The sequence below is a fragment of the Anoplophora glabripennis genome, unplaced genomic scaffold (genome assembly GCF_000390285.2).
Source record: "Anoplophora glabripennis isolate ALB-LARVAE unplaced genomic scaffold, Agla_2.0 scaffold386, whole genome shotgun sequence".
NCBI lineage: Eukaryota > Metazoa > Arthropoda > Insecta > Coleoptera > Cerambycidae > Anoplophora > Anoplophora glabripennis.
Genome location: NW_019416767.1, coordinates 256992 through 279375, shown reverse-complemented (window position 1 = coordinate 279375; position 22384 = coordinate 256992). Strand labels below are relative to the sequence as shown.

The window sequence follows — 22384 nt, the reverse complement described above, 5'->3', positions numbered from 1 at the left end:
TTTAATGGAAAATTGTAATCTTTATCATTTATTTAGACGCTCTACCTACAATGTATTGTAAATTGTAAATGTAATAGTACTTGTAGTCAAAAATATACTATTATTATTATTATTATTAATTACCCTGTATAATAAAGATACTCTGCCGACATATAGCATATAACTATTAGGCCAGATGATACATGTATGGTCCTAGACGAATTGCATGTAAATATTTCCCAGAGTTGGGACATAATAATTCCTTCACTTTAGTATCGAAGAAATTCTACCAAAACTTGTGAACAACGACATCGCATCAAAACTCACTAGGATATCAACTTATTTGATCCTTTGGTCTTATCTATAAAATATCTAGAATTTTTGCTCTCAGGTTCTGTCCTTCCTAGATCTTTAATTTCGTGTAACACTTGCAGCTCAAGTGTGTGCATAATACTTCCAAGTATACTCAGTATTGGTCGAAGTTGTAGATTCAGCTTGTGGACCTTTCCAAGAAAATAAAGTTAGGGTGCTCTTGAATTACTTGGAATAAGTCAGATGCTCAAATCACAGATTCCATCCCTTTCTCAACTTGGATATGTATCCTGTTGTATCCAAGATGGGAGTTGTATCTCCTTTGCAGATCAGAATTTCCTCAAGTATTTGAAGCTTGGAATTCTTTTCTGATCAGATTTGGTTTTGAAATGTTCATAATATGTGCATTGCCTCAGCTGTTATTTCTTCCTCGACTTCTAGAGGGAGACGTCGTTGTCACTAGATTTCCAGGGCACTAATGGTTTCAATTTTTAGAATGGAATTCTAGGTATTTAGCAAGCACATTTATACTCGTAGCATCATAATAGGAGGATATCGCAGAAGACAAGAATGAGAACTTAGTAAACTTGGCAACTGCACCAGAGGAACATAGAGATTAGCTTTATGGAGAAAATAAAAGAGAAGTTATGGGTTCACTTTCGTTTCTTACTCTGGCAGATATGCACAAGGAAACTTTCGAGAAGAGAACGCTGGAGTTAGAACTCTAAAGTTTAAGTGTTGGTTCAGATATGTTGATTACACGTTAATCATCTAGCTTCATGGTTATAAAAACATCAATAACTTCACCATGGAGTTAGAAAAAAATGTTATCATTCCGTTCTCATTCTTTGTTACTGGAGTATAACGTTTACAAAAAATCAACTCACACGTACCTGAACACTGAGGCCCACCACCAATCGACACAGAAACGAGAGATCTGCAACACTTGGACGAGGATTAGGAACCACATCATCTACACTCTAGTGCCAAAAGAAATGGATATTTCGGCAATAATATTCAACAAGTTATTAGTGGGACAACTAAAAATAAGAAAAATAAGTATATCTGGCAGCAAATTATAACGTACATATAAAAAAGTGCAGGTGAAATAGACTGCCTCTTAAGAAAGTTAATGTTAATGTTAAAAGAGCATACAACACTCTGAAGAAGATAGGGTCAACCTTTTCTAACACGAACTGCAAGAGTATGTACTACGATTCCGGTTTATATGACATCCCTTGTAGATAAGTAAAGTTAGCACCAGGTTACTAAAATAGAAGAAAATCAGCAGTTACCTACACCAAGTACCAAAATTTTAGTGAGAAAGAATATATTGGCCAATGTTTGTTTTCAAAAAAGCAATAGAAATCCAGAATAATTGAAATATAAATATTGAAATAAAAATTGAAACATAAATATTGAGAATATAACCCTGACAAGGGCTTAGAACTACCTGGAATTTGAAATACCTAAACATAGGAATCAAGAACTAGAACCAAAGGACTTAATCTTCTATTGCAGAGTTTTTTCTGAAGAAGAGAGCGATTTGCAACAACCCGAACGTTGATCAAATCAATCCCATCCGTCCATATTCCTTATTCCAAACTTACATGAGATTAACATTATTCTGATATCTTCGTAATACTAGTTCATTATACCAAAACCTTCACCTTAAGGTGGCCATATCCCTGGCCGAGAAATGGTGAAATTTCTGGCATTTTTAGGTAGTGAAATCTTGAAAAGTAAAACGTGTAGAACACAAGTAAGCACAAAAATAAAATCCTTGATGTTTTGTTTATTCATTGTTACCATTTAAATTTACCCAAATAAAATAATAACTAAATAAAAAGCGTTTGTAAAACATGCGTTTTCTGTTATCCTAACCCCACATTTTAAGAATTATTTTTACGTACTTATAAATAAAAGTAAACAATTTTATATGTAGGACTAAGCAAGTAAATGTTATAAGAATATTTACATGTGGAGTTATATATAAAAAAGTTAGTATTTTCGTAGATTTCAGTACCTAAAACCTTGATGGTTTGATCGTGTTTTGCACCTGTTTATTCGTTTTACTGCGGCGTCTTTGAAAATACTCAGGTGGCATGACATAACATTCCTATTATTTGATAAGCTTTAGATTATTCAGTTATTAAATGTTTGAAATTATTTGTCTTTGTGGAAAACACTATTTAAAGAATATGGAGCCCTTAACCTATTTTTCTTTTCCAGAATAATTAATGACACTCTTGGTACCTGTGGCATACCTCGAGTAGGGTGGCAAATTGATCCCTTTGGACACAGCAGAGAACAAGCATCGCTTTTTGCACAGCTAGGATTCGATGGAGTATTTTTTGCAAGATTAGATCATGAAGATAAAAGTCAAAGAGAACTCAACGCCACCTTGGATTTTGCGTGGCAAGGAAGTGCAAATTTAGGTAAATAAATATGTACTTACTGTGTTCTACTTTTCAGCCTGCAAAATGCTGGCCTGTACGATTTGGTTCATCATACAAATTCTTGAAAATCATTTATTTTCTGTCTTAAAATAAACACTATTATTCATTTATACATTACCTATTTATTACGATCGTTTCGGGTTTTATCCATCTTCAGATAACAGCATCACATACATGAATTATAAAAGTTTTCCTATTAAAAACACATTAAAACTTATATTGGTCAACAATATTGATTAAAATCTTTAAACAAATTATGTAGAACATAATATTAATAAAATTTTTAGTTTTCTACAATATTCTCAACAATTTATAGAAATTTGCAGTCAGATACGAAATGAAATGTAAAAATACTATGGTTAAACCGAACCAAGTCGAGGAACAATAAGAGAGTAAGTCGAAAAACATAAGAGAGTAGTATTTTGAATAAATTGAAAAACGAATCCGAAAATATCACGATTGTTCACGTATTTACAAAAATATGCCACCGATACCTTGTATCTCCGTCACTGGAGTATCTAAATTTTAGGGAAAAGCCTCACATTTTGTACAATGTGCCCAATTTCAAATTATTGTTTTGAATTATTTAAAGAAATTAAAAATATTTTTTAAGTTTGACACATTGTATCTATTTAACAAAGCGTCCTAGATAAAAACTTTATACGGTTACCGTTACCATTTGTGAATCATCCTGTATAATAAAAAAAAGATTATCATCAATTTCAACATGGACATCTTACAAAGTTTGTATTTGGCGACCCATGTTTATGGGAACCTTTTTCTTATTTTGAGAAGTTCGCACCCTATTGAAATTCTCTGATAAGTTGTATTATGATAAAAGAAATGTTTATTTCAGATAACAGTGTAATATTTGGAGGAATTTTTCCAACACCTTTATATTTTCCTCCAAGCGGATATTGCTGGGACTATGGTTGTACTGAAGATCCAGTTATGGACAATAAAGAAAGTTCAGATTATAATGTAGACAAATTAGTGAGTATCGTAGCTACATATTTTGTTTAATTAATTAGTTACGTTAATGGTACTAGAGATAAAATAAGTACGGTATGATGACAAAATTCATTTTGAAAATGGACGCCTTTACAACATGTAGTTATATATTATACTAAGATCAACATAATAAAGTCATTCTTAAAGTTAAGTTATACTTAATTTGACAACGTATTGCACCGACCAATCATAAACCATATTTAGTAAAGTATATACTTAGTTACAGTGGCAACAGCGCAGAAATTTTCGCTACTTTATGTTGGGTACTTTTTGTTTTTCTTCAGTTTATATCATGAGCCTATCTCAAAAATATCTGCAGGCAAATTTTATAACACGAAATTTTGTGTAAAAATTAAAGTCGTCCACAGTGAAGAAATGTTCTATGTAACTTTTGAAACCCATAACCGATTTTTGACTTTTTTAATCAGAAAAAGAACATGTTTTTCACAAAATGATATTTGCTAGCAAAGTGTATCCACTCGGGAAAGAATTTACAGTATTGTTAGGTCATATTTTAGAATCTGTTTTTGGTTACCTAGATTTCATATTTGTAAACATATAAATTCAAATACAATATTTAATTTTAAAACTCAGCTCTCCTATTAGGAGGATCTTGAAAATACATAGTAAATAAAATATTGCAACGTTAAATTAATTAACTATTTCAAAGTTGTTATCTTTTAACTTAACAATAAAATTTCGTATTTCTTTTATTTCTAAATTAATATGAAGCTTATTCTTAATTTTACTTTATATAACAAAAAGAGGATAAACACTTTTTTGTCGAAAATGATTTATCATCATTTTAATTATTTGATTGGTGCAGGGACTCGTATAATATTTCTAATCTAAAGTTAATTTGTTTATTTTGACGTGTATATTAAGGGCATTCTTTTCCACTAACCTATATTGAGTTTGTAGTAGAACTCTATATACAGGATATAACAAAAAATCCTCGGGCAAGTTTTAATAGCGAATTCGCTAATGACGTTATTTAGGGTGATCCAGAATCAAGAAGGTGAATGACAAATACAAATTGCCCGTTGCATTTCTAACAAAAAATTATATAATTTGTTTATGTGAAACGAATAGTATTGCTGTTATTATCAGTATATTTTAATTATTTTACTTAATTTATTTTTTTTAAATTAAAAAAAATAACTTAAATATGGCTCGTCTTCCAAATTAAATAAGAAACAGCTTTCTTATTGAAGCACGAACCGGAAACAAATGCACTTATTCAGTTGGCAATTAGAGTTCTTGTACTTTTATAAACGCATTTTGTTTTGGTATTTCAATGTCTTTTCGTTGGCGTCGTGTTCCTCAATTCATTATCATTATTTATTTTTTGCTCACTAATTTACGAATAACTTGATAACAAAAATCGTACTCTTTTTGGCATCAAAAGTAGCTATTTTTTTGCCCTTCATAGTAAGCTTAAAAAGTTTTATCCTGCTATTTCACATTTTTAAGAAAACGCGAAACAACATAAACTTGGATAAATAGCGCCAATAAATAACTAAATAGGTTATACCATTTAAACAACTCTTTCGTTAGAAATTTAAAACTTGTGCTATATTCATCAATTTTTTATGCTGAATTCATTTATGTAAAGAAAACTATAGCATTGCATTTAAAATTTTTGAGAAAAATCCATAAAACGGCATTCTTTTGAAATAACGCCATTTAGGTTTCCATATTGAGGTAAATGACATTACGCATTCACCACGAGATAAAGCATGAAAAGACCTTTCCAACGAGGTATAACACTATGGCTTTTGATGAACCAATCCTGAAAAAAAATGCATTTTTCGGATCAGACATTAGGGGCTTCCCCACCCGTTCTGTCGATAGATAGAACAACATGTCAATAACAAAAGTTATGCTCAATGAATCCGGCTATCCTTCTTTGTACCTACTATTTAATATACCTGAATAGGAATCATTTCTGAGAAATAGTTATAATCTCAAAATTTGACAGCTAAAAACTAAATTGGAGCTGTTCTGTTCATTTATTCTTTTTTTATTTATGCAAAAAAATGCATACTACAATATAATTTATTCCAGGTATCAACTTTTATACTTATCATGAAACTTTACGCAAATTACTTTCCTACTAAAAATATTTTCATACCAATGGGTGGTGATTTTCATTATGAAGCTGCTGAAATGAATTATATTAATATGGACAGATTTATAAAGTAAGTAAATAAAAATAAACAATAACATTTATAGTATAATAAATACTATAAGTACTATTGTATATTAAGTACTATAAATACTATTGTTTGGCTGTTTTTATTTTTTCACCTTTATTTTAAAAAATGGACTGAAATATTACTTTCTCAATGTCTTACCAACGCTATCACTTATTATAATACTAACAACATAATTTATTAGCTTGCCGTTCTCTAGTTTATTTCAATTAAAAGTTCATATCTTAAAAGATTTTGTTTCGTGTACGCACTTTCTTTATCATCTCTAGAAATAAAAAAATAACTTCCTAGTTTTTTTATAAAATATTGTGTGTGGTGATTTTTTCTAACATAACCTTATTGCCATCTGTGTCAGAGGATATGGTGGGTATCCAAAATTTTAGCCACGAAAGTTCAGGATATCTTCTGTGAATGAAGCTATTGTTTCAGTAGCTTGAAACAACATTTTATATACACAATACATAAAAAAGAAGGCATTCAACAAGAAGAAATTAAGTCAGATCTCAAACCAGTGGCTTAAACAAGAGGTTACACTTTCTTCAATTTTTGCCATACTTAAAATGTATATTTTGTATTGAGGAAAATGATCTCTTGATTTGTTTTTGCTGTTTTTGTACAAATTAGCAATCAGTAAAGATGACTTATGCTTAGATAAATGTGAAATTTAATTAAATGATATTATAAAATGTGTTCAAAATATTGTCCTTGTGTCTCAATGCACTTTTCAATTCGTTTTCTTACATATTATATTCTTTATATTTTGATAAATCTGCTAATAACAAACTCAAGAGTAACTGTTTGTGTAAACATACTGTATAAGTGATTCTAAATTTGTCTAAACGCATCCTGTATGTTAAATATTTATTTTTTCACACGAACAATTCCTTTCAGGGCATTTAGAGATAATGAAGAAATAAATTTAATATACTCAACACCATCCTGTTACATTCGAGCTGTCAATGATGCACAACCCAAACTGAAACTGAAAACGGATGATTTCTTTCCATACAGCAACGATTTACATTCATTTTGGACAGGATATTTTACTTCTAGGCCAAATTCTAAAAGATTCGAGAGAATAGGACATAATATTTTACAGGTAAGTTTAAAATAGATTTGCTGTATCAGCTAGCGTTGGATTTTTGGAAGTAAATATTTAACCATATTAGTTACTATTGTATTTCGAATGAATACAGTAAAGGAACCATAAAAATTAATGAAGAGTAATTTTGATTTTTTCCGTCAGAAAAAAATGTCGTTTTTTCTTATTTTGAAGAGTTTAATAACCTCGCTAAAGTTTTCTAATGATTCTGTTTCCATGAGATTTGATATTCTTTTGGGATTCCTTATCTTACCTAGAATCAAATTAAACAAATTTAGAATAAAAAATGCTTTAAGCCTCGAGCTATAACTCGGTTACCCATTTTTGGACACCCTGTAGAATAAACATATTTTTATATGGGATGTTATTTTCTTCATAGGTACTTACGCGCAAACTGTTTTTTTTCGTCACACTGTAGATTTTTAAATGGGATTTTGCACGTTTTGATTGCTTTTCTTATTTTATTTCCAACCATAAAATTTTTCTTGTAACTATTTTCTTGGAGCCAACACTTTTAATCGAATGTCTAAATTAAAAAGCAATTTTAATATAAAATAAAAAATTAATTCAAAAGGTTAAATTTTGTTGTTTGTAGGTTACTAAACAACTAATGGCCCTTAATGGACTCAATGGAGCTAGCTACGAGGATAACGCAAAATCCCTGCAGAATTTACGTGAAATCATGGGAATTATGCAACATCACGACGCTATTACCGGTACTGAAAAACAACATGTAGCTAACGATTATGTCCGATTACTAACAAAGGCGATCAAAGTAGCTGAAAAACCACTTGGGAAAGTTGTAGGGTAAGTTTTGTTTTTGATATGATAAATTAACGGATATTTTAATATACAGGGTAGTAGAAGTTAAAAATCCAGGAGCGTATTCTGCGGTCAAAAATAAGGGATTTTTGTTAAATGTCTTAAATCAGTTTTTAATTTTCAATTTCTAAACCGCTTGAGATAATTTAACCCAATTCGGTATGACAGTAGATGTGAAACAAAAAATTACCAGCTTTAGAAACTTACCAGTGGCGGAGGTGTGGTATCATCGATTATTTGCAAAAAATATATAATATTACACATAAAATAGGCATGCGCTATTGTATTATCTTCACTCTTTGTTTCTTTACACTTTACACTCAAGTGCATTTTTACACAGTTACTTAAATTACTTAAATATATCTTAGGAAGGCCATGCAAAACGATAATAATTATTTAATATTGTCTATTGTCAAATTATTAAGCTTATTTCTTTTAAGATTAAGTTTTAATAATGGCTTATGCATATTCAAATGCTGAAATGGCCAATATGGTTTACATTTATGGCCTTTCAGATGGAAATTGTACTGAGGCTAGGCGAATTTTTTAGGAAAGATTTCCAAATCATCCAACTTCAAATTCAATTCAGAAATGTTTTTCAACGTCTTTCGGAGTCAGTCTCATTTCAGAGAAGTCCAATTATTGGAAGACCTTTCAATGTTAGAACGCCTGAGTTGGAAGAAACTATTCTACACAAACTGAAGGCCTAAATACTAGTATCATAAATTAATTTGGTCTGTTTTGAAGCATCAACAGTTATACACATATCACATACAGACGGTTCAAGCCTTACTGCCGCAAGACTATCCTGCTCGCCTACAATTTTGCTACTGGATTTTGCAAAAAATTGAACCAAATATTGACTTTACCGCTGGCATATTGTTTACCGACGAAGCTAATTTTTCCAGAGATTCTATAATGAACTTCCACTATAAACACGTTTGGTCTGATGAAAACCCTCATGCCATAATGGAATCTCGATTTCAACATCAGTTTTCTTTGAATGTATGGGTGGGTATTATTGGAAATTTTCTTCTTGGGCCTTACTTTTTACCAAGAACATTAACCGGGCCTCCTACAGACATTTTCTTGAAAACGTTTTATCTGAAGTGCTTGATAATGTTTTCTATGCGCTAAGAGAAAGAACGTGGTTTATACACGAGGAGGCATTCAAGAACCAGGTCAACCTTGGCCACCCAGATCACCCGATATGAACCTTATTCATTTTTTTAATAGGGGACATCTCACGACATTAGTTTACAAGGTTTACATTGAATTCTATTTGTAATATTATTAGTGATACATATATTTTTTGGCAAATAATGATCGATGATACCCATACCTCCGCCACTGGTAAGTTTCTAAAGCTGGTAATTTTTTGTTTCATACTAAATATGCACACCAAATTTGGTTAAATTGTCTCAAGCGGTTTAAAAATAAAAAATTAAGAACTATTTTTTTTAATTTTTGGCACGCTGTAGCTGGACAATGGCTGTCCTAAGACATATTACTTATTTATTTTTATTTTTGGCCATAATACGTCCCTGAATTTTTGCCCTCTACTTAAGAAACACCCTGTATTTGAAACAACAAAATTGTATAAAAAACTTCAAAACTTCAATTCAAGTGACTGACATTTTTTAAAACTTGACTTTTGGTGGCATTATATTTTTTGTGATGTCGTCAGGGTCGAGTTATGAGGTTATTAAGAATGAGGTGTTGAAATTTAAGAAAAAAACTTCGATTTCGAATAGGACTATATTCGAGATAAATTTGTTATAAACTGGATGAACATAATAATTTTCGTTCGCAATTTGTTCTTCCTGCAAATCTATTTCAGCTTTGACTGACTATTAAATATTCATCAACCACGCAATCTACAAATTTATTGTCATATTTTTCATGTGGCTTAATTTCATCTGTTTTTTTGAAAGTTGAAATAAACCATATTTTCATTAATTTTGAACATCCTGTAAAGTGAACATATCAGCAGCGCAAAATGCAGGAAAGCCGGGATAAGTTCAAAGCAGCAACTTGGAAGTTGTATACGAAATTTTAAAATAAACTTAGTTTTTCCATTAATTTGTCATATTTAATTTAAAACCAAAAATACGGAGAGCAAATACAATCCTTACATTAGTTTACTCTTTATGTATCTTTAAGATTTAAAAATATTTATATTAATACGTTTTCTGATGCATTTTATTTATCGTTCTTTGTTGCACCTGAAAATAACCGTTATACTAGATAATTCGACTATGAAATGTTTAAAATATTTTTTATTATTAAAAATGCTCTTTCGCGGTGTGAATTTTTGTTCAGGGAGTTGTTTTCTTTAATTAAGTCATTAATCAATAATCTAACTCAAACGTCTTCGAAGATACCTGAGTAAATAAAATAAAATATAATAAACAATATAGTAATAATAGGTAGTAATAATAACAAATTTTTTATTATTCTTTTAACTTAATTTGTTGACGTTACGACATCTGCTTATAAATCGAGTTTAGGTATGCATCCTATTGTAATTATAATGTAATGTTCTTTTAAGTAGGACAAAAAACTACCAATGACCTCCAGGTGTGTGGTTATCAATATCAGCCTTGTGTTTCAGTTTCATAATGTAACCTAGTAGTTATACAATAAACCAACCTAAAAACCTAACTAGACCACTATTAGAAACACAAAAGTTTACATCATTAAAATAATAGCGGAAGTACATATTTAATAGTTGAAATTAGGCTAGATTAAAAAAATACAATATCTAGAGATTCCATTCGTTTCTTTGGAGGGTAAATTTTATACATAAAAACGTGGAAGAAAATTTATATGGATAAAGGTCCTAAAAAGCGCCACAAAGAAGCTATGACGGTCTTTGATTTATGGCTCTTAGATATCAATAAAAAGAATTTTTGTAAAAATTCACCGGACTAATATTTTCCTAGAAAAATTGTTCCAAATGAAACATGTATCGTCACTGGTTAAATTATCCTCACAGCAGAACAATGATGTAAATTTCAAATTATTTTAGTAATTCTGACTGATCACAACTGTTCCTTATAATCTATTAGGATTTATTTCATTTGATCAATTGTTTCTTGTTTTTGTATGCAGAATCACCGCTCAAAATTATACAAACTAAATTATCTTCTAACGATCTGGTGACATGTAGCTTTGTAATTGATATTATTTTGCTAACAAATTATAATATTCTAATACAACAATTTGACCTTTTATAAAATATAAAATTAAAACCTCTATAAATATTGTAAATAGTGGGAAATATCTTCGATTTGGGTAGGTTTTGCAAAAATAACATTCATATAAAATTTATTTTTTTCGAGCTTATCCAATAATTACACCGGCCAACAAAAGAAAAAGTTATGTGAAATTTACATGCGTCATATGATTTCCTGTGTATTTTTGTCTCCTGAGCACGAATCCATAGTCTATTTTGCTCCATCACCCTTCAGTTTTCCGTAAATCGCTGAATACCTTCAGAAAATCGCTAAAAATCTTCAGTAAAATGGAGAAATTTACGAAGTAACGAGATCTTAACATGTGACACATGTTTTTCGATGACCATGAGTCACATATGAAGATCTCGTTACTTCTAAAAATTTACTATTTTTTAGATTTTTATCGATTTTTTGAAGACTAGACGGTGATGGAGCAAATCCTACATTGAGTTCGGATTCAGAAGGTAACAATACGTCCAAAAACTTATGCCGTATATCGAGATCTCATCACTTCTCAAATTTCGCCCTTTTTCTGAAGATCTTCAGCGGTTTTTTGAAGACTAGAGGGTTATGGAGTAATTCTGACAACGGATTATCAAAATAATTAAAACATTATCAAATAATCAAATTCCAATTTTCAACCTCAAAAACCTTATCCTAGAGGGTGAATCCGAAGAAAAAATGTAGGTATATAAATATGTGGCGGTGTTTTTGCAAACTACCAAATTTTCCACCATTTTCGGGACAATGGGTATAGAACAGCCTGCTTATATCTTCGTAAGAATATACGTTTAACCAATATTTATATTCATACTTTTCAGAGAATTACTTAAGAAATCACAAGAGTTGAAAACTACCTTGACTCTATCATCATGCCTATTGTCAAACATAAGCATCTGTGATATTACACAAAAATCCGAAAAATTCCTGGTAACAGTATACAACCCCTTATCTTGGCCAGTTACTCATTACATTCGTTTACCTGTCAATAGCACCTCTTTTAATATCCAAGGACCAAATGGTAAGTATTTGACACATTTATCTTTTACTCTTTAGACATCGTTGCACCTCTTTTGAACAGGATACGTCTCTAGATGCCTTTGTATCTTTACGAAATATTAAAAAATAATGAATTGGGTAGACAAAAAAATAGTGATAAAATAAAACAAATGTAAAGGTTTTAACACAACTATTTTGACGGGTTGTTCTGTTATAAACAAAACTAATATAAAATATTAAATCATGGACTAAGAGCGCATATTCATAGTACTATGATCATGCGTTACATACGTTTTCAAGATATCGTTTGGTAGGTAAGAATAGTTGTAAAATATTTACATATAAACAAAATTTTTTTTATCTGATTATCCGGGGAGTGAAATAAGATGTTGCTTCTTAGGTGGCAAAGAGGGACTTGGAAACAAAATAGCATCTATCCAGTCCTAGGTTTTGTTGACCAGTGTAAATCGGTTGCTGCTGGAAAACTGTAGTAGCTGATGAATACTTCACCGAAGCTGAACTTAATGAAATACTGGAACTTATCTAACTTATCCTAAAAACCCTAAAATAGAACAATTACCTAAGTACTATGAACTAAAAAAATGCCTCTCAGTTGCAAATCACCTTCTGTAGAAGGCTTTAAATTGAGGTAATCAGAATTACCTTCGGAAATAAAATAAATCTTAAGGCAAAACAGAACGGAATTTATCTTGGATGAACTTTTGCACAAAAAGATTGTCAGAAAAGCGTCTCGGAAAACTTTTAGTGAGAGACTTCTGGATATAGAGACACATCGACGGTACAAAGTATAAGCACCAAAAGGTGGTTTTTCAAATCCCATGAATATGGAAAACCGTAAAATTAATCACGATCCACCTATTGCTTTTCACTTCACCAAAACCCGTCCGTCTCTACCAGCTAGATGTTATTTTTTGAGGAGACATAGAGGACACTTTTTGTGGACATAATTTCGGATGTGTTGGTTGTCTATCGTATCGTTTCGTAAACAGAAGTGTGTGTAGGTGCAATTCGAACGAAGTAAAATATGACAGAATATACCTACCTATACGACGAAGAAATACTAAATTAAAAGTAGCGTTGTTAGTAATTATACATACATTAATGCTAATTAACTACTAAATATGAAAAGAAGCATTTCAAAATGCTACAATCTATCATAAGGTCCCTTATCCTAATTGAAATTTTTGTAAAATCGCAACCCCACCTAGAGGATCAAAGTTACTGACGCTAAATTTATGTCAGTAGATGCCAGCTTCCAAAATAAAGCGTTTTTTCCATAAATGAAATCCAACAGGACGTTAAGAAAACAAGGCAAATTTAACAGCTAATTTTTTGAATGATTTTAACCAAAACAGTTAACATAATTTATTTTCTGTTTATTATATTTAATATTCAAAATGTCCACAATTTTGAGACAAAACAAGCCTGGTATAATTTTGGCTAGTTTTTCTTAACCCGTTGAAAAAATCCATGTATATCTATTCGCATTCTTTATCTGGTTGACAGCAGGAAAATGTATTCTAGGAGATCATTTTTATCCCAGACTTTGGTGGTCTATTCCTTTTTTTTATATGGTCCTATAAATAGAAGTCTAAAATATTGAAATCAAGAGATCTTGGACGCCAGTAATTAGTATCATTCTTTCCTATTCGTTTGTTTACATAATTGTTAATGTTCTCCACAACCATGCAGCTTATGTGGGCTGAAACTCCATCATACAAGTAGATATCACATATTTAAAAGCATGTATATTTTAATAAATATTTCTCTCCATTTTCAAGATGGTGTTGCTGTTGGTGATGATTTTTTACATTTCCAGTCCACAGATTAACGAAAAAATCAGTTTACATTTTTTTGGAATAATCACATAGCGACTTTCACTCACAACTCAAAAATAGACACAGGAGTTTGGTTTAAGAAACGGATTCAAGTCTCCCTTAGTCTAGGAACACATATCACAGTTTTCCAGGCAGAAGCAATAATCACTGAATGCTACACATTGAAATTAGTAGAGATGAACGCTAAAATCAACGAAATGTGATTTAGTCATGTAACACCGTAAAAGACCTGATTCACTTGTAATATTGTTAGTTATTATTAAGGCACTGTTATAGGAATGAGTGAAAGGTAATGCCTATAAATAGTGGCAAGAAACCCCATAACAAAAGCAAGCAAGATGTTTTAGAAGGGCGATTAGGATAAGGATAAGCTATCTACTGTTGCCAGGGACAAACTGGAAGATGGAATATGAAGAATAATTCTCAAAACTGTGGAGCCAAACTTAAATGAGAATTAAAGAAAAATTTGTGGAGATTCACAATGGCCCTATGGTTAGTCGCAATGGACAATAATTTTAAATCCACTCAATACATTAGCAATCTTTATCGGAATTCCTTCAAATTATTTTAAAGTAGGAAACTGATAACGTTACTGGAAGCTTCATTCTCCCTCAAATCAAAGACCACCAAAATAGAGCGACAAAATTAAAAACTTATATTTAGCATTTTTTATTGGGAACGTTAATCTGAGTCACTCAAAATTTTATTAGATTTAAAGAATCATATTTTCTTTAAAAATTATTTGGAATTTAATTATTATGTATTACATAAGTGTTTAAGTTAACAAAAAAGGATTAAGAAATGTAACAACATACTTTTTCTGACGCTTACTTTCAAATTCAAAGAAATTTTAAATATTGTCCTTTCGAGTTTTGCAGTCGCATATGGCATACTCTATATTAAAAATATAGTTTTTCCATAATCAACATTGTTAATATGTTAAATATTAGGTACGGAAGAATATGATGTTATTGCACCAATTGCTTATTTTCACACAAAGCTGGACAAATTGCAAAGTAGTCACGAACTGGTATTTGCTGCTAAGGATGTACCACCTATGGGCATCAAGCTTTATTATGTTACTAAAAAAAATGAAAATGTACAGGAACCCTACAAAGCTGTAACTGATAAGCTATTTTTTGGAGACAATGTGAGTATATTACAGAATAATATATTTTAATATCCCTAGATATAAATATTTAACTACATTTTTACCCATTAGACTCTCCACATCATATTTACTCCCCCCCCCCCCATGTATCCTGTATTAAAACGTTTGACGGATCAAGATCAAGATGTACTTAAGATTTTCAAAAACTTGTTCCCAATGGACCCTTTTCTGAGTGATTACGAATTTTCTAACCTTATATGCCTAGGCTTTAGGTTCAGGGTTTCTAAATTCAATACTAGTTGATAATTGAGCAGTACCAGTGTGATTCTCACAATTTCCAGATGAATAAAGACCTTATCTTTTTGAATATATTGAAATTTCTAACATTCAAATTGATTTTTCACTCACCTTTCGTCAATATGGCGCCATACACAGCCGCCATATTGGATTTCCAAAATATGTCACTGCGCATTAAAAAGTGTGTGACATAAGAAACGTACGTACGTTGCTTCAATTTTTTAACAGACGGGGCGATTTTTTGACCAAGGGAGCGATTTTTTGACAAGGGGAGGAGGGGTACTGTGACGTGGAACATCTCACAAGAATATTTTTTTATAACATTTTTAGGAAACCAATTTTCAAATAGACAAGGAAACGAATCTCTTAAAATATGTCACGATGAACGGAATAACTTTGAATATCACTCAAAATTTCTACTATTACTATAGCGAAACAGGTGAACATGATAAAACCAATATTTCCTCTGGCGCTTACTTATTCCGACCCACAAACACAACACCGGAGTCCTTGGACAATACTGTAACGAAGGTGGCAGTTGTGAGAGGAAAATTGGTGGAAGAGTTTCATCAACAGTGGAACGACGAGAAGATAAATGTGTCACAAATCATAAGACTGCACAAAAAGGAGAGATACATCGAGTTTGACTGGCTTGTAGGTGGAATAAATATGTGAGTATTATTATAATTATTGGTAATTAAGTTGTGCACAGAATGATCGATTCTTTTAATGGTGGGCACCGCTTCTTTAGGGTTAAAAATTGACAATACGTCGGAGAGCCATATCGAAGTTATCTAAGTCGCCCTTGGTCGTTTCTTATTTGATAATAAAAAATTTGACTGTTCACCATTTCTAATAGAATTCATTTTCTTGGCAATGGTTTGAACGCTACTCTTGCCTATTCTGGTCGCAAGAACAGCTCGCTCTTTTACCTTATTAAGTTCCTTAACAGATAGACAAGCACCAGATCCACGCTGCATATAACATCACATTAGCTAGCACTTCTCGTGGCTGCCTCGTTAACTTTTGTCAGTTTCAAAACAAAATCCATTGCGAAGTCTTTTCGGAAGCTTAATTCAGTTTTAAGTACTCGATCTTATTTATTTGAACGCAGTTTTACAATCACAGGGCCGTTTTCCGCAACGTCTCCAGTTTGCTCTTGTGGGCGGAGCTAGCTCAGATGCAAACTTATTTCTACGTAAAGTAATATGGAAATAAAAAGAAGACTAAACCAAATATATTGATTTTAAAAAACGAAGTCAAATTATTAGGGTCAAAACCCATAACGTAGATTCATCCATAAAAATAAGACCCTTTGGCGTCAGTATAGTATAAATCATTAACTTCTTAAATCGTCAACTAAAATGTCAAATTTATAATTTTCTTAATTAAAATAGAGCGCATTTTTCCAATTGCTAAATAAAATTATTCGCCAATTAAATATATGACTGTCACTTTAATAAATATATATTTCCTTGACGAATTAACGAGATGGAAAAATCGACCTTAAACTAAGTAAATTTGGATGAACTTTCTTATCAATTAATTTAATTTTAACATCATATATTTTGTAGTACGTATTTCGATGACTTAATATTATTTTAAAATCTGAAATAAACAACAATAATTATAAATATCATCTTCTATGTAATACTTGGAATTCTGTATAAAATTCTTATGTTGCTAATTAGGAAAATGTTTTGAACTAGAAATTATATAAATAGAAAATAGTATATTTTGCAAAAAGAGAAGAATATGCAGTTTTTTTCATGGCAACAAACTGTCCACGAATTCCGTTATCGGCGATTGGAACAAGTTCATAAACAAACAGAATATTTTATCTGGAATTAGTAATCTGTTTCTAATAATAAATAAAAGTTAAAACCGGAATGTTCCATCACCTGGAGAACAGGACGAAAAAAAGAAAAAGACATCCTCTTCGCAAATCATTTGAAAACAAAAGCGTAAGATACTCTACAAACAAAGATTAACCTTAATCTCGTTTGTCTGAGTAATGCGAAGACTCTTTCTTTGGCTAAACTGAGCGATTTTTGGGCCTATTTTCACCCTAAATATAAATTTTACAAGATACTGGACGATTGTCCATAAATTCTGGCTACGATATCGTTTTTAGCTGATCAAAATACGTTGGAAATGATATGTGAGATATTACGTAGAGCAAAATCAGTTTTGGACTATGATAGAACAATTTTTGGGTCCGTTTTCACCTTAAGTATACAGGGTGTCCCGGTATTTGATACAAAATAGTTGAGTACAAACAGATGAGCTCAAAATAATATGTTTTTCATATATATATAATTTTTTTCATACGGGCCTTCGTTAAGAAGTTACGGGCCCTCAAAGATGAAATTTAAAAAGTTTTTCTATTTAGTCTCTAAATAATAATTTTTGTTTTTAATTTTTAATTGGACATAATTACTATCTTAGAACCGTACATATTTTTAAAATAAGTGCCTAGAAAATCTTACTATCTGCTAATGTAATTTTCACTAACCAAATCTGTCAAACATACTTTACACATAACACAAAATAGAAAAACAAAACAAGAACAAGTTAAGATAAGTTAAAAAAATAATTTAAAAGAAAGAAGACTATCAAAATACATTTTCAATATGGTCACCTTCCACCTCCACACACTTCCTAAGTCTACGAATTATTTGTTTGTACACGAAAAAGCAAACGGACAAAACAGCAACAAAACAAAAATTCACGTCATTTTCAACTAAACCTCATCTTTTTAAAAACATTTCTTAAAAATTACGCAAACGAATTTCAGGCGACTTTGTATGTTTTATGGTCGGAGTCCCGTTCGAAAGCGGTAACATCAAAGAGTTTAGTCGTGTTTACAAACAGTGTCGGCTTAATGGAAATGATACATTTCTGTTTATTATTTTAATTGAGATAGCCTGGAAATCTTTCCCCCAAATAAATTTATGAAATCCATACTCGTCATCCTCAAGAAATTATGAGAAGACGACCGTAGTTCACGGTGCAGTTCATAGAGATGGGAATAATTGCATTATTTTAATAAATGGATTCGGTTGTGAATTATTCCTATAATCGGATGATAATTCGAATTACATTTCATTCGGAATTAGATGCACAAAGAAAAATTAATTACTAGTAATAATTTACTACAACGTAAAAAGATATAAAAATTCTATTCTGCTCTAACTTAATAATACTCATCATCAGTATTTACGACACTGCACCATCTTTTAATAGACATGTATTTAGAGTTCTGATAATTCATTGGAAATACATGTTTTCTTTTTGAAGAAAGATAATCAAAATAAGGCATTTCTTTGGGTGGTAAATATCAATTTCTATAGTACTTATCGAAGCGCCATAATCCGCCATTTTGAATTTAAGAAATTGCAGCTGTAATTCGGACTTCAGATTCGTAATCAACTAAAAACCTGCAGCAACAAAATTCAGACAAAAATATTGAATTAAAAATGTGTGATTTAAAGGGGTAAGTGGGACTGGTCTGTAGGTGATTTCCAATCCTTTAAGGGATAAGTTATATTATATTTTTTTGGTATGTTGTCTGTAGTATACTTACCTACTCGTGGCCCATTTGCTATTGTAACCTGAGGGATTATTTATTTATTTATCTATATATATCGTTATAACCACTATCATAACGAGTCTGGATTTCAAAAGAGTTTACTATTCAATTCTCGAAAGGGAGTTTATAATTATCATTATACTTTAATTAATACGTGGGAACTTAGAAATGTTGTATGTTCAGAGAATTAATTTCAGGCACTTACCCTTTATTACTTACGTAGAATGTAATCTAGTGGCTGGCTATACAGGGTGACACTGAAGTTGAGAGAAACAAAAGGAAACGCCAAAACTTACAGGAAGGGTTTTAATAACAATACACAAAACAAACAAACAAAATTACAACACAACGGCTCGAACAACATTATTAATTAATTTATTGACACGCGACAGCGTACCGAGATTCAGGGAATGCGAGATTCATAGCAAAATTTGGAAAAAACATTATCCATTATTAAATTTAGTTAATTAGCCCGAGACTCTAAAACTAAGTCGACTGCTCAATGTGGAACCTAAGGAAGAACTGACTTTTTTTCGTAGATCTCTCCTGAATTCGACACTTCGCTTCGACACATCCATTTCTTGGGTTCAGACGTTTCTGTTCTTATCTTACTGGCGGGAACCCTGGGTATCGGGACGTTTTGGCATAACTATGCCATGTTAATAGTTATCTAATTGACTGATTTTACATTTATCTAAACAATTTTGAGACTAAACTTACAAATAACCCTAGCCTTCCTCTAGTGATTCCGTATAGCAGTACGGGACGGATTAGTCAATCTCATTTAATCTATTCTTATAGCTTGAAAAATTCGCTTAAAAACCAGCTATTTGATCCATTACTTTCTTTTCCTCACAACATTCTAACAACTTATTCTTGGAATTCCTACGTTCTTTGGAATGCATTTCGCGCGTTATTTGAAATATCGATTTTTTTCTTTATACCTGTCAACACATGGCCCCGACAGTGAACTTGTTCAAAAAAATTGCTAAATTTCGTGAAGCCTTCCTCGAAGGACGGTCTTGGCGCCGTTAAGCCTACTTGAAAACCATTAACTTTCCGATAAATTAGTGTTGACTGAAATATTTTACTTTTTGGCCCATCCGTTCCGAGAACTAATAAATAAATTACTTTTTGTTACACTATCATCCCTTAACAACATAATGTAATATTTTGAAAACCAAGCAGATGGAGAAGAAAAGGAAAAAAGGTTACTATTATGTAAATAAATAATTGTCAAATACAAATAGGAATTTTGTAAAGCTTGTAACTCCTCCAATTGTATTATCAGAAAGTATATCCTTTTAAACAACGAAAATTTATTCTTTGTCTAGTCTATCTCTATCTCTATGTATCTAGTCAAGAGTTTGGAAGTGTGGATTTAATTTGCACATATTTCTTTCCAAAGCTTAAAATATTATTTTAAAATGTTTTCTCAAAGTACTTACCTACAGCATCAAAAAATACAAAATACAATATAAAATACAATCTATATAGGTACTTACTCATGTCTCTGGTACTGAACTTTTTTTGTCGGGCTGGTTATCAAAAAAAAAAAGAAATCAAACAAGTGTTATTATTACAATTGCACCATTTATTTGTATTTACTAATCAAGTCTACTAATGAAAAATAGCTGCCCAGCGTCGTCATCCTATAAATAGTGCAAGCATTCGCATTCATTTGTTACAACAACAGTTCTAATATAATTAATAGACCCTAACATATACAGCCAATTATCTACTGTTCACTGTAATTGAATTTACCGAAAATAATAATAGGATCTTTCATTTTCAGATTAGTTCTATAGTTGGATTATCATGTTATTTCTAATTCGTATTAGCCGATCAATAAGCTCAATATATCATTATTAAAGTTTTTCCCGAGTTCAAAAACTAAAGCTAAAGCTCAATATAAGTTCAACAATTCGTTTGGTATTGCTCGACCTATTCGCGACTGGGTGCATGTTGTCAGCCACGAACACTTTCCCCGTATTAATTCCGCTACTTTTATAATATACTTTCGCGTAATTCACACAGGGATGGCCAGAAGTACGGAATAAAATTCATATCTTTTGAATGAGTTATTTTTTTTAAAACGCCGAAACACGTTAACTGATTTTGACTTTTTCCCATCTTTCGGTTATATAATAATTATTTTTTCTTCAGCCCCCTAACCCCCAGCCACTCCTACTTTTTTTTCAAATGGAAACATAAGGCATGAGGGGGCTCGTTGAAAAGCTTATAGAAAACTGAATCCAGCCATATCAAATAAACAAGTTTTTTTTTTCATTTAGAAATTGAAACAACTAGATAATTTACAAAAATAAACCCAATGTCGCAAATGCTGAAAATGTCCTCCATTCACTATTTGGAATTCTCCAAGACGATAGTAATGCTGTCCACAGCATTCTGAATGACTTCAGCTGGTAAATTATGCCCTAATCTTATTCTTTAAATTCTCAATATTATCCGGTCTGTCGTGGTACACTCTTTCTTTCAAATATCCCTAAAGAAAATAATCCAGGGGTGTTAAGTCGGGGGATCTTGACGGCCATTCGACTGAACCCCGTCTACCAGTCCAGCGATTTGGAAACATTTCATCTAAGTATCTTCGAACATCAATACCAAAATGTGGGGGAGCGCCATCTTGTTGGAACCAAATTCTTTCATTCGGTATATCTTGACCAATTTCATGAGGGAAAATCACAGCTAGAGCAGGTATCAGGTTTAAATGTTAGGAAATCCAGGTAGCGTGCGGCAGTAAGATTTTCTTCAAAAAAGAGTGGGCCCAAGATTCTGTTGTTGATGATACCTGCCCATACATTAACTTTCTGTGGATGCTGCGTATGTAATTCGCATGTCCAGTGTGGATTTTCCTGTGACCAAAAGCGATAGTTGTGCCTGTTAATCACTCAATTTAAATAAAACGTAGCTTCATCCGAAAAAAGTACGTCTCGTTGAAAACCATTATTGTCGTCACACCTTCTCATCATTTCTTCACAAAATTGTAATCGCCTATCATAATCGTCTTCCAAAAGCTCTTGGACAAGACATACCTTATAGGGGTGATATTTCTTTTGTTTCAGAAACATTCGAATTGCAATTCGAGAAGCATCGTGATTACGGGCCAATGAAACAGTTGAAGTATGAGGATTTTCAACAAGTTCTAATGCAATGTCTAATTTCTTTTCTTCATTCAAAGCACGTGCTCGTCCAGTTTTTGCCAAAATCTGTACTGTACCGTGTTCCTGAAATTTGTGAAATATTTTACGAACTGTCCCTTGTGAAATTTGGTTTTCGGGATATTTCGCATTAAATAAATCGCGCACTTCAGCCTGACTTCTTATTTTGTCTCCACATCCAAGCAATATCAAGTTTTGGATGCG

The 22384-nt window shown here is 31.6% G+C and overlaps 1 protein-coding gene across 1 annotated transcript in view; it reads left to right on the top strand.

Annotated features, from left to right (window-relative positions):
* The window catches only part of LOC108910284 (lysosomal alpha-mannosidase), a 43146-nt gene that overhangs the window by 12246 nt on the left and 8516 nt on the right, over positions 1-22384 (top strand). The window contains exons 4-11 of the mRNA XM_018714844.2: positions 2524-2729; positions 3607-3743; positions 5829-5962; positions 6869-7076; positions 7675-7886; positions 11962-12161; positions 14949-15148; positions 15737-16077. Coding sequence (XP_018570360.1) covers positions 2524-2729; positions 3607-3743; positions 5829-5962; positions 6869-7076; positions 7675-7886; positions 11962-12161; positions 14949-15148; positions 15737-16077 — 1638 coding nt within the window. The remainder of the gene's footprint in view (positions 1-2523; positions 2730-3606; positions 3744-5828; positions 5963-6868; positions 7077-7674; positions 7887-11961; positions 12162-14948; positions 15149-15736; positions 16078-22384) is intronic.